This window comes from Vulpes lagopus, chromosome 7 (assembly GCF_018345385.1).
Source record: "Vulpes lagopus strain Blue_001 chromosome 7, ASM1834538v1, whole genome shotgun sequence".
Classification (NCBI taxonomy): domain Eukaryota; kingdom Metazoa; phylum Chordata; class Mammalia; order Carnivora; family Canidae; genus Vulpes; species Vulpes lagopus.
Window position 1 is genome coordinate 116729360 of NC_054830.1, and position 14066 is coordinate 116743425.

General features: G+C 41.1%; 1 protein-coding gene across 1 annotated transcript in view; it reads left to right on the forward strand.

The window, feature by feature from the left end:
- The window catches only part of ALDH7A1 (aldehyde dehydrogenase 7 family member A1), a 47124-nt gene extending 40544 nt beyond the window's left edge, over positions 1-6580 (forward strand). Inside the window, exons 16-18 of the mRNA XM_041762175.1 lie at positions 167-240; positions 4880-4955; positions 6328-6580. Coding sequence (XP_041618109.1) covers positions 167-240; positions 4880-4955; positions 6328-6382 — 205 coding nt within the window. The 3' untranslated portion in view covers positions 6383-6580. The remainder of the gene's footprint in view (positions 1-166; positions 241-4879; positions 4956-6327) is intronic.
- Positions 6581-14066: the final 7486 nt, after the last annotated feature.

Here is a 14066-nt window from a genome sequence, read left to right on the forward strand (position 1 = left end):
TGATTTATGTCGTGAATGGGCTTACAAGAAAGAAAATAAAACCATCATAATTGCAAATCCTCTTTTGAGCATTGAGAGTTTTAGAGGTTTTGTTTGGATTTTTTTTGTTTTTTTTTCTTAATTTCCTAAACGTTGCTCTCAACTCTGTTTCCCATCTTACATGCAGACCGAAAGGATCCGACTGTGGCATTGTAAATGTCAATATCCCAACGAGTGGGGCTGAAATCGGAGGTGCATTTGGTATGTAGAGAATCCTTGTCCACATTGGGGGCAGTGTGTTAGATGGTCAGGCTGCCATAACAAAATACCATGGGTTGGGTGGCTTAAAACAACAAGAATTTATATCCTCACGATTCTGGAGGCTGCAAGTCCAGGGTCAAGGTGTGGGCAGTTGTTGGGTTTCTCCTGAGGCCTCTTTTTCATGGCTTATAATCCTTCCGTGGCTTTCTCTCTGTGCATGCGTACATCCCTGGTGCCTCTTCCTCTTTTAGGAGGACACCAGGCTGCACCTTTATGGCTTCTTTTCTTTCTTTTTTTTGGCTTATGACCTCGTTCAACTTTAATTACCTTCTTAAAGGTCCTCTTGCCAAATACAGCCGTATCCTAAGTATTGGAAGTTAGATTTTCAACATAGGAATTTTGGGAAGGGACACAATTCAGACAATAAAAGCAGTAGTAGCTTTTGGAAAAGTTCGACCAAGAACCTGAAATAACCTGGTAAGAACCTGGTCTAACATGCTTTTTCTTTTTTTTAAGATTTTATTTATTTATTTATGAGAGACACAGAGAAAGAGGCAGAGACACAGGCAGAGGGAGGAGTAGGCTCCATGCAGGGAGCCTGATGTGAGATTCGATCCCGAGACTCTAGGATCACGCCCTAGGCCGAAGGCAGGCACTAAACCGCTGAGCCACCCAGGGATCCCTGGTCTAACATGCTTGAGAGGAGCTTTATTTGCCATATTCAGAGTTACTGTTCAAGATCCAACTTTTTATTCTCAGATGCAGCATCATGTTGGAGCTGGGGCCCTTGACCTAAAATATATGACCCCTTGAAATGGTAGCATCTCTTTTTTGTAGAGAGGGTCATGACTCAAAGAACGTTAAGAACCCCTGGTTCGTTGGTTTGTTTTTAAAGATTTTATTTATCTGAAAGAGAGCACATGTGAGCACGAGTGGGGGGAGGGGCAGAGGCAGAAGCTGACTTGGTGCAGAGCGTGGATCCCAACTTGGAGCTCCATCTCATGACCCTGAGATCACAACCTGAGCCAAAATCAAGAGTTGGGTGCTTAACGGACTGTAGGACCCAGGTACCCCTAAAAACTCCTGGCTTTAGGCATAAGCCAGATTTTGTCACAAAAAATTCTAGTTTTTAAAACCAGAAGGAATATAAGTGTTAAACGTTAGCTTTTTTATTTTTATTTATTTATTTTTTTAACATTAGCTTTTTTAGATAAAATGCTAAGTTGTTTTTTTCACTGGGTTCTGCTTATATTTTCTCTTAATAAGCCTTGAGTTCTCAATGCTTAAATTGAGGAATAGTTTTTTTTTTTTTTAATTTTTATTTATTTATGATAGTCAGAGAGAGAGAGAGAGAGAGAGAGGCAGAGACACAGGCAGAGGGAGAAGCAGGCTCCATGCACCGGGAGCCTGACGTGGGATTCGATCCCGGGTCTCCAGGATTGCGCCCTGGGCCAAAGGCAGGCGCCAAACCGCTGCGCCACCCAGGGATCCCTAGTTTTTGTTTTTAAAGCCATCCTGGGATCCCTGGGTGGCTCAGCGGTTTAGCGCCTGTCTCCTACCCAGGGCATGATCCTGCAGTCCCAGAATCGAGTCCCGCATTGGGATCCCTGCATGGAGCCTGCTTCTCCCTCTGCCTGTCTCTCTCTCTCTCTCTCTGTCTCTCATGAATAAATAAATAAAATCTTAAAAGAAAAAAAAAAAAGCCATCCCAACCAACAATTGTGTATTAAGATTACTACTAAAAATTAGTGAAAATATAGTAGAAACAGATTATCTTGTTTATACTCATATACTTATGTAGGTATAGAGGAGAACACACATGCATTAATACCTCCAACAGTTTAAGTAATTAGAGGCATTTTTAATGTTTTAAACCAGTGTTTACTGCCCTTAGCATTCAGTCTGCCGATTTTGACAAAAGGTTCCTCCTTTCCTTCAGGCTCACCCCTGCCCTCCGCTGTTTAGTGGCCTGCTTGCACCTGTGTGCTCTCTCCCCTCCGGGGGCCTTTAGTCCTTGTTTTTGGCCCATACTTTTTCGTCCGCCTGACTCGTCTTTATTTGAGCCTCCACAAGTTAATTTGTAAATGGGAAAGTGGCTTCTCCCACTTTTCTCTTGTGGCTTCATTCCTAGAGGCAACTACTTTGAGATGGCTAAGAAAAAAACAGTAAATTTAGCTTTGAATTTACTTTAGTTTTTTTTTTTTAATATTTATTTATTTATTTATGATAGACATAGAGAGAGAGAGAGAGAGAGAGAGAGAGAGAGGCAGAGAGGCAGAGAGGCAGAGACCCAGGAGGAGGGAGAAGCAGGCTCCATGCAGGGAGCCCGACGTGGGGCTCGATCCCGGGACTCCAGGATCACGCTCTGGGCCAAAAGGCAGGCGCTAAACTGCTGAGCCATGCAGGGATCCCCTGTTTTTTTTTTTTTTAATTTATTTGTTTTACATAATCTCTCCATCCAACAGGGGGCTGGAACTCATAATCCCGAGGTCTAGAGCTACATGCTCCACTGACTGAGCCAGCCAGGTGTTCACTGCTTACTCTTTTCTCAATTTTAGACATTATTTGTTGACTCTCTGTTAGCTTAGCTGAACCTTCTTAAACTTCCCTCTTCTTTCTACATGTGTACCATGATGTTAACTGCTCTATGTGAAGTTAAAAGGAAACCAGAGAAACCAGCCAAGCTTCTAAGTGTCTCCCCCTTGAAGTCATAGGACATGCTAAATTCTTCCAGCGGTAGATTGGGACAATGTACATGGAATGTCATCTACCAGGGTGACTGGTCACCTGGCTTATTCCAAAACTCCAGAATCCCTGAAGAAAAGCAGGTGTTTAACATAAACCACACTGTGCAAAAGCAGTTGAGGCCCAGTGAGAACAAGTATCATGTAGGGGAAATTTTATGTCCCTGTAGGGGGAGCTACTTAGTACCCGAGTGCCCACATGCAGCAGCATTGCAAGCAGACCTGCGCTGCCTTTGCTGTACAGTTTGCAATAATTTTTCCTCAGACTTTTGAAAGTTGTTACTCACATTATGGTTTCTGGTATTGTGGTTGAAGAGCTCAGTCCACTTTGATTTCCGATCTCTCTTTTCTTTCCTATTTCAAAAAATTTGGGGTCTGCTATTTATGTCAACAAAGATCTTTGTAAACATTTTTCTTGGACAGTGGGCCAGGGATTAGCTTTAGAGTATTGGGACTCATAATTTTCAATGCTGGGGTGTTTTTGCTAGTTCTGTGTTGGTAGTTTTTTTTTGACAATTTTATTCCCTTCACTTTTTCTCTACTTGTTTTTTTGTTTTGTTTTGTTTTTTTAAGATTTTATTATTTATTTAGAGAGGTGGGAGGGGAGATGGAGAGGGAGAGTGAGAATCTCAGATTCTATGCTGAGACCACTGTGGGGCTTGATCTCAAGATCCTGAGATTATGACCTGAGCTGAAATCAAGAGTCAGAAGCTTAACTTACTGAGCCACCCAGGTGCCCCCCCCCTTTATTTTAAAGTAATCTCTGCACCCTACATGCAGCTTGAACTTAAAACCCTGAGATCAAGAGTTGTATGCTTTGCCAACTGAGCCAGCCAGGCACCCCAATATTTTTCTTTTTAATTACTATTCTAGTAAACTATTCTGTTGTTTGAGTGTTATCTCTTAAAGAATTGTCTATTTGTTCTCTTTCATTTGTTTTGTTTTGTTTTGTTTTGTTTTGAACATGGGAAATTTCCTTTTTTTAAGATTTTTATTTATTTTCATTATTGCAATTTTTTATTGCAATTTTTTTAAAGATCGGTTTATTTGAGAGAGCGAATGTGTGTGTACACTAGGTGAGAGAAAATCTCAAGCAGACTCCCCACTGAGCACAGAGCCCAACACAGGGCCCAGTCTCTCTACCCTAAGTTCATGACCTGAGCCGAAATCAAGAGTCGAATGCTTAACTAAGCCACCCAGGTGCCCCTAGGATTTTATTTTTAAGTTATCTCTACCCCCAATGTGGGGTTTGAACTCACGATCCCAAGATATCCGGAGTTGCACACCTCAGTGACTGAGCCAACCAGGCACCTGCTCAGATTATTCTTCTAGCTCTTCTATTAAGTGTTTTCTCTTCTGCTGTTACCAAAAACACTACCAAGTCTCATTTCTTGTGCTCTGATGGCACACCTCTACATAGTATCCTTTTCTTGTTTTATGGAATCATTACTTTCTTAATGATATAATGACATTAATATAAAAATTCAGAATATTATAAAAGCAGTATGTGTGTATATATTTATTTATTTATTTATTTATTTGAAAATTATATATAGCTAAGCTTAAATGAGAAAATAAAATTATATTTCCACCATCTGGAAGTTTCCCGTCTTAATATCTGGTCTCATGGTAAGGTTGGTTTTCTTTTATTTCTGGCAAATTTGTTCCCTCTTTATTCCTTATGTGTTTTTTTTTTCCTTTTTTTCTCAGTTCTTTTTTCCTGTTTATCTGGTCTCTGTCTTTTGTATGTAGAGGAGATAACTCTGAGATAAATGTAAATCCATTGGTCAGGTAGCTCTAATGTCCTTTTGGTGTGTTTCTTTTCATGCTGCCAAGTAGGAGCTGCGCACAGAGAAACTCCTCACGAGATGTGAGCTTCTTGTGTATTTCTCTAGGAGGAGAAAAGCATACTGGTGGTGGTCGGGAGTCTGGGAGTGATGCCTGGAAACAGTACATGAGAAGATCCACTTGGTAAGAAAAGGCTTTGGGAGGTTGGGATTGAGCTTCCCAACCATTGGGAACAGGCTTTTACACTGTTCTACCTTATGCCCTGTCTTTATAGGGTTTCACTTCATTTTGGTTCTTTAATGAGCACAGCTGTCCCCTCCTGGGACATCCCTTCTGTACTGTTAGTTCTCCCTCCTTCTTGTCCCACCTCAGCCAGTGCCCAGGGCTCAGCTGGGAAACTGTCCCATTGGTGGTTTCTGGAGACGCCAGAGGAGCAGGACATTGGAAGATCAACCAGTAGGAGAAAGTAGAGGAAGCTGTCCTTGTAGTTTTCTCATTGGGTGCAACCAACACCCTTGCAGGCTGTAGGAGTAGTAGCAGACTGGACAGAAGCAGACTGGACACGTGTGGGGCCCCTGCAGGCCAGAATAATGAGCATGATACTTGAGGGTGTTTTAGCATGTTCACCCAGCACACGGCTAGCTGCCACAGGAGCCTGCTTCAGGGAGGATTTTACTAGGAGTTGCTCCTTTTACTTGTATGCTTTTTAAAAGATTTTACTTATTTTTAGAGAAAGAGGAGGGGGCAGTGCATGATTGGGGAGAGGGGCAGAGAGATGGAGAGAGAGAGAATCTCCAGTAGACTGTGCTGAGCCTGGAGCCTAATGCAGGGGTCGATCTCCCAACCCCAAGATCACAACCTGCACCGAAATCAACAGTGGTTGCTTAACCAACTGAACCACCCATGTTCCCCCCTCCTCTGGCTTAGACAGAGAGAGATTTACCCAAGTGCATTAAAACGATATGTGAGTCAGGCCCGTGGGATATGATGTTGTAGAAAGAACATAGGTCCAAGATCCCAGAACGCTCATCTTAGTCTCATTTATTGCTTCTCACTAACCCTATAGCCTCAGGTAGATTCTCAGCCTTAGTCCCTTAGAGCCTCAGTGAAGTGATATGTGTCAGGAATTTCTGAGGTGCTTTTGTCCGTATTTGAAGTCCCAGACGCATGCATGTTCTCCTGGTTCCCATTCTTTGTTGTGGGGGTTTGTTTGTTTTTTCCTGGTTCCCATTCTTTGAAGTCATGTACATTACTTTTCTTGTGTACTTGAGATCTAGAGTAGATCCCCCTATTCTTGTGCCTTGAAGACTGTTAATAACATTTGATAGGCATATTATAGATTTCTATGTTTCTCCTTTGTTTTTTTCTTTTATGAAACTGTATCTGTACTAACCATGTTTTGTATCTTAATTTTTTCTTCTTCACCAACTTTTATCTTGGACATTTTACCTTGTTAATATATACAGATATGCTAGATTTTCTTAATGGCATAAATTTTTCTATATTACATATGTACTACCCTTCATTTAATTTGTTCATTTTTTTTCCCCTCTAGTACTATCAACTACAGTAAGGACCTTCCTCTGGCTCAAGGAATCAAGTTTCAATAAAGGTGACGGTAAATCAGCATTACTTCAAGTCTTCTAAGCATTCTTGCAGTTCTTTGTTCTGAAGAAGAAGAAGAAATTAAGATTTGCCCTGAATAAATGCATCATTTTGATTATGACAGTGACTAGTCTCTTAACCCTGAGGCCCCAGCTAAATCAAGAGACTTACTTTTTAGAAATAAAACTGAATTGTCACAAATAGCCATATTTAGTAAAAGATGTGATGAATTTTTATGTTACTAGTAGTTGGTGAGTTTAAGGATTTTTTATTTTAATTTAGAAAAAAAATAGTAGATGCAATAGTTAGGAAATAGGAAAATAGAAGTCTTCTCAGTACATGCAGGAACATGCATGTAAGATCGCTATAGTGAATGTTGACTCACACTAGCCTCTAGTGTTGGAAAGAATAGTGTTTGCAGGGAGTGTGCTTGTGTTCCTTGCAGGTGGAGGAGCACAGCACAGCTCCACGTAGGATGGCTTGCTCTGTATGCAATGACTAGGGATCTTTATCACCATTACAGTTTCTCTTGCCCACATTGCCTTGTATCACCACAAAAAAAGATAGACCTGGTGGACATGGGTTTTGGTCCTGCTATAGAACCTATACCCGCCAAGGACTCTGCCTATGTCTATGGGTTTCTTATGCAACCTTAGAACATTTTCTTTATAGCTATTATGTTTGTGCAGTTGCACTTGGATTTGTTCTGGGAGAATGACCACCGTGTGTGTGGCAGCATGTGGTTGTAGTAAAAGGAGGAAAGTTCATTTGTTTGTGGTGAAGAATCTGCCTCCTCCTCTTGGGAAACAGCTTTTGGAGTGGTTCAGCCCAAGCTTTCCTATTGAGCTCCCATTGGTTCTTGAAGGCCTCTTCCTGGCAGTCTGTATGCCCTGCTGGGTTGGAACTGGGCAGAAGCCTTCCAAGAAGATGACATTTATAGATAATCTGATACATTGGGATGTATGGGGAGATTTGGATGACTGGCAAAGAGTGGGTTGAGTTATGACGGAAGTAAGCAAATGAGAAAACTAAGCAATTAAAAATTTATCACGGTGGGAGAGATGTTCATACTATGGCCCATGGCATAGTTGGGACTAGTGTTTACCAAGGCATGTTGTTGTCAACCTTGAGTATTAATTAAGCAAAATGCTGATGATACATACCTGTTGAAAGCATGTTGGCAGGAAGAAGTCAGGGTTACATCAAAGAGGTGGATAGTTGCTGTTCTCTAGTGGAAAATTACCAATGCCTTAAGGTGCAGAAGTAAGAAATAGTTAACAAAATGTTTATGGATATAGGTAAATGCTCAAAGAAGCATGGTCTTGGGGGGCAGCGCAAATGGAAGATCAGGTATGGAGATGAGAGGAATTGCTGTTTCTCAGAACATGTCTTAGAGAACTGTTTGATTCTTTTGGTCAGTAGAATGTATAACTTCGATAAAAATTAAAACTCATAAAAAAGAAAATGTTCTTGGAGAATGAAGTACTTGGAATCCTGCATTTCTAGATCCCCTCCCTCCACCCAGCACACACATGCACACTTGGATCTTCCTTATGGACCTAAGTAACCTTGAAACAGCTCATGAAATGATCCTCCTGAAAACCAAATTTTCCCTGTATTTTAAAATTCAAAACAGACTGGATTATGCTGTATTGAGATACTTGTACTTTTTAAAGTGGTTGCTTAAGACAATCATGCAATTTGGGCATTAATTTTTAAAATCTTGCTATGGCTTTGTTTAGTTTTTTGTTTTTAGGTCACAATGTTTAAGTATTTTAGTCCTCTTAGGGACTGACTGTATTACGATCTGAAGAAGTAAAACACAATTTAAAACTCTTTCAGGAATCACGTACTGACAGGCCATTATTATTTTGTGAAAATGTGCAAGGTGATTTTTTTATTGAAATATTTTCCTATACCCTGGGTTTTTCCTAGCGTATTATTTTTAAACAAGTGTTCTAAATCAGTGTTCTAACTTAAATTTTTTTACATTCGTAATTTCTGTCTTTTAGGTTTCTAAGGAGGCTCTCTGTCCTCCTGTGTATCTGCTAAAGCCATGATGCGGTGGCCAATTTTCTAGCATGCTAGGGCGGCTTTTTTGGGGGGGAAACTAATTCATAATTTTTCTACATATGTTTCTAACAATTTTGAGCACATATTTTTGTCATAATGCTTATTAAAAAATTTTACACTTAAATTGTCCTTCTTTGTTCTTTTTTAGTGACACAATAAAAGTTGCTAATTATTAGGGTTTTTTTTTTTTTTAAGATTTTATTTATTTATTCATGAGAGAGGCAGAGACATAGGCAGAGGGAGAAGTAGGTTCCCGGTGCGAAGCCTGATCGGGACTCAATCCCAGGACCCTGGGGATCACCACCTGAGCCAAAGGCAGATGCTCAACCACTGAGACACTCAGGTGTCTCGCTTATTAGTATTTTTAACTAAGGAATTTGAAATGTACATTTGTGTTTGTTGTTGTGGTCATGTATTCTAAGGTGATAGGAGCCCTGTACTGCTTCGTGATTACTGTTTCCATTTTGTCCCTCTTGACTGCTTGCATCTGGTACTGGAGCCGTACTGCCATTTCTCAGCCCCCATTGTGGATAAGAGCTGTGGTTAGCATGCCAATGTCCACCACTGCAGTGAACCCTATGAGTCTTAGCATGTTGCTGGGCTTTTCCTGTCCTTGGACAGAGCTTCCCAAATGGCTGATCCTAGGATCTTGACTCTTACAGTTCCATAGTCAGGCATCAGAAGACTTGGTTGTCCTGGCCTTCATTTTGGGAGGCAGGCACTCCTCACAAAGACCTCACACAATGAAGATGAAGTAAGTTTTCTCAAAGGAAATAGGGATGCTGTTTTTTCTCTCCTGGGGGATGCCTGGGTGGATCAGTGGTTGAGTGTCTTCTGCCTTCGGCTCTGTATGTGTCTCATGAATAAATAAATCTTTAAAAAAATTTTTTCCCCCATTCCTTTCTTCCCTGCTGTGCAACCACATATGGTTCTGGTGGCATTCTTTGTCCCTGGGAACGCTGAAGGAACTCGGGAGTCTGCGCGACCTTGCTCTTCTGTACTTCAGATCTTTCTCCTGTTGCCTTTGCTGTAACTTTATCTGCCTAGTTGCTGTCAACATTTGCGCTGGTAACTGCAATTTCTATCCTTTTCATACTTCTCCCCTCTTGTACCTAATTACTCATGTTTGGTTTCGTTCGAGATGTTTATAGGCCTTAAAGGTTGTTTGTTTTAAGATTTTATTTATTCATGAGAGACACAGAGAGGCAGAGACCTAGGCAGAGGGAGAAGCAGGCTCCCTGCAGGGATCCTGATACAGGACTCCATCCCAAGACCCTGGGATCAGGACCTGAGCCAAAGGCAGATGCTCAATCACTGAGCTACCCAGGTGCCCCGACCCTAAAGGTTTTTAAGAGAATGTATCAAGACATTAGGTGCCAAGACATTATTTTTCATCCCAGAAATTGTTGATACATGTGATGTACTGAACTTTTCATGCAATCCAATATTGATTTTTTTTTTTTTTTAAGATTTCAGATATTCTGTACACTCAGTGTGGGGGTCAAACTTGACAACCACAAGATCAAGAGTCACATGCTCTACCGACTGAGCCAGCTAAGTGCCCCAAATCTATTCATATTTTATAGTTCTTCCAATTTAAGTTTAGAAAGTTAGGTTATAATTTTTTCCTCTGGGGTAGCCCTGGTGGCTCAGTGGTTTAGTGCCGCCTTCAGCCCAGGACGGGATCCTGGAGACCCGGAATCAAGTCCCACGTCAGGCACCCTGCATGGAGCCTGCTTCTACCTCTGCCTGTGTCTCTGCCTCCCTCTCTGTGTCTCTTGTGAATAAATAAATAAAATATTTTTAAAATAATAATAATAATTTTTTCCTCTGCTTTTTTTTAAAGCGTAGTTTTTATTTATTTATTTTTTAAGATTTTTTTAATTTATGCACGAGAGACACACAGAGGCAGAGACACAGGCAAAGGGAGAAGCAGGCTCCATGCAGGAAGCCCGATGTGGGACTCGATCCTGGGACTCCAGGATCATGCCCTGAGCCAAAGACAGATGCTCAACCACTGAGCCACCCAGGCGTCCCTAAAGCGTAGTTTTTAAAAAAGAACTACTTGTACACAGTTAAAAATACAATGGGCCTAGAATGCTTAAAATATACTTTCTGTTCCTGTTTCCTTCTCATCTGCCTGCCACTTACAGTAGCAACCCCCTCACCTTTTCTGTTTTTGCTGATCACCTTGGTCCTAAGTCATGAGCTCCATTGCTGTTTTCACTGTATCATTTTAAATATTGCCTGCAGAGTTCTCATTGCGGTGGGTGAGGATTAACTTTCTTATTAGCACTTCTCCAAACATAAAACCTCTTTCCCTCCATTCTTCTCATCTGTTCATACCACAGCATCTCGTTAAATCTGTAGTCATGACTTAATTAATACTATGCAAAAGGCAACAAATACTGCCTTAAAATCATGACTGCTTTCTTTTCTTTTTTCCTGGAGTTTGTAATTACCCTTATTGCTTAATTTGCCTCTATTTTTTTTCTGAATTGTGATAAAATACAACATAAATTTCATTTTAATTTAATTTTTAAATTTTTTTCTTCAGATTTTATTCATGAGAGAGACATAGAGGTAGAGACACAGGCAGAGGGAGAAGCAGGCTCTATGCAGGGAGCCCAACGTGGGACTCGATCCCGGGACTCCAGGATCAGGCCCTGGGCCGAAGGCAGGCACTAAACCGCTGAGCCACCCAGGGATCCCTTTGCAGTGTCTTCTAAAGGAAAGGGCTTTGTCCCCACTTTGAATGGAAGATTCAGTGTCAGGTTCTGGATTTAAAATATAGGTAGTATATACTTTTTTCCATTGGAAAGGCCCATGGGTTGCCTGGGTGGCTCAGCAATTGGGCGTCTGCCTTTTAGCTCAGGGTGAGATCCTGGAGTCCCAGGATCAAGTCTCACATTGGGCTCCCTGCATGGAGCCTGCTTCTCCCTCTGCCTGTGTCTTTGCCTCTGTGTCTCTCATGAATAAATAAATAAAATCTTAAAAAAAAAAAAAGGCCCATAAGTTTTTTTGTGGCATTGGCCTTAATGGTCTTTAAACCATTTGTCCCTTGAGTATATGTTATGATTTGATCAAATTGATTTCCCCTTCAAATATTTAGTACTCCTCTCTTTTCTTCCCCCTAGCCCAGATTTGATGATCAAATTTCCCTTTCCTCACTGATGCCTTTTATAACACGATGCATTCTTGCTGATATTAAGATCTGTTTGTAGGTTGTATATTCTGGTCGGATATGTGGTTAGGTATACACACATACATGTGTATTGGACTGATTTAATTCTTGTGGCCTTTATTTACTTTAAGAGGGGGAGAGAGTGGAAGGGGGGGGGCAAAGGGAGAGGGAGAGAGAATCTCAAGCAGGCTCCCCACCCAGTGCAGAGACCAAGGTGAGGCATGATCTATCTGAAATCAAGACAAACACTTAATTGACTGAGATACCCAGGTGCCCAATTCTTGCTATAGACTTTAAATTCCTGTTATTTAAAATTTTTTGTTTATTTTTATAGTCTTATATATATTACCCATGTGACCTTCAGAAAGCAGCTAACCTATTTGAACTTTATTAACTAATAAATAATTTGGGATCTACCACTTTGGCTGCTTTGTTGGAAGCTGCAGGAAAACAATTTGGCCTTTAGCAAAAATTGGAAAGAATGGTGGTTACACTCCCTTTGCTCCTGCAGATTTGTTCTCCCACATTTTCCCCAGTGTGTCTTTCCGGGCTGACCTCTGTGGATTCCTTCACCCAGGCTCTCTTTGTGTTCTGGTTTTTGAGTGTGTTCAGCCAGTGGTAGAAATCAAAGCACAGAGGTCAGAGTATCCATGTCCTCACTCCCTGCCTGCCAGCCTTTGGTAGTATCAGTGGTTTTCATCTTTTTTCTATGACTACAGAGCTTGTCAGGTGTCCTCTCTGCTGTGGTTACCCAAGATTCTCCCAACACCATTCTGTTTCCTTGCCCTTCATTCTCCAAGTGCAAATGGTGTTGTGTTAATGCTTCTTGAGTTTTCTCACCTTCCCCAATTCCTTATCCTCCAGACCTAGCTATAAAGTAGGTAATAAGGAACTATCTGGTTGTTCTGCTAAAATAAATGAACTTCAACTATTTTTAAGCCTTTCATCATTTTCTTGACTGAAAATTAAAATCTTGAAGCAGCAGACATTTGGCCTAGCATGGATCCTTTGCCTGTCAGGTATTTTTATTTTACCTGCCTCTTGCGTTGAGGAAGAGCAGGACAACTGTATTAATAGCTCTAATGCTGAAATCAAGGGAGCATAATTTCCTGGGTTTGGAAATAGTATCCTGGTAAAGAAATGTGGGTGCTGGTCTGCCAAAACAATACATTCCACTCGATAGGGTGGTAATAATACCTGCCACAATTGTAAAGGAGAAAAAGAAAAATTATAAAAGTAACTCTGGCACATGGTAAGGACTCAGTAGATACTGACTATTGTTATTAGAATGCTACCCATATTTTCCTAAAAGAAATGTAGAAACATATTTCAGGTTTTGAAAAGGGAAGTTGTGGGCGATTTTCATTGGCATTGCATTACATTTATAGATAAATTAGGAAAGAACTAATTCATAGTACTCAGATTTTTTTTGATCTAGTTATATATATGTTGATTTGTTCAAGTATTTATGATTATAGCAAAATTTTGTAGATTCATGTAGTATCCTTTAAGTTTATTCCTATAGGAATGTCTGGGTGGCTCAGTGGTTGAGCGTCTGCCTTTGGCTCAGGTCATGATCCTGGAGACCTGGGATCGAGTCCCACATCAGGCTCCCTGCTTGGAGCCTGCTTCTTCCTCTGCCTATGTCTCTGCCTCTCTGTGTCTCTCATGAATAAATAAATAAAATCTTTAAGAAAAATTTATTCCTATATATTTTAAGATTTTAGTTGTAAATGAGATCATACCCTTCCTTAAGTGTAAGTTATCACATAGATTGTATACCTTCTAAAGTGGATTAGGTTTGAAAATGGAAGCACTCGGGGCACCTGGGTGGCTCAATCGATTGTCTGTCTGCCTTAGGCTTAGGTCGTGATCCCGGAGTCCTGGGATTGAGCCCCGCATCTGCCTTCCTGCCTGGCGGGGAGTCTGCTTCTCCTCCTCCTGCTTGTGCTCTCTCTCAAATAAATAAATCTTAAAAAGAAAAAAAGAAAATGGAAGCACAATCCTGTAACTACTCTCCATTTGCTCTTGGTTGATCCAAGGTCTTCTAGCCTTTCAATTCTATAGCTGGTGAAGCTTGGCCAGGATTCAGATGTTACGGAGTTGTCCTTACGGTGATGAGCTGTAGGTGGCACTGCGGGTCAGAGCAAGTGCCTCAGTTTGGCAGAGAAGGGAGTTGTGTTGACTGTGGTATCAAGGAGGTCACCATGGAAAAGGTTTTCTGCTCAGCAGACAGATGCCCTGCATTTATGAGCTGCTTTGCATTCCAGCACCATTGGTAACCTGCGTTTCCCCTCTCTGGGCTGCTAACTACACAGATTACCTGAGCTTCAGCTGATTACTTATTTAGCTTTGGGCTGTAATTGCGGATGAGTGTCTTTTGTTTTATTAAGTTAAGAAACATTATCAAGTTGTTTCTTTTCCATCCCCCC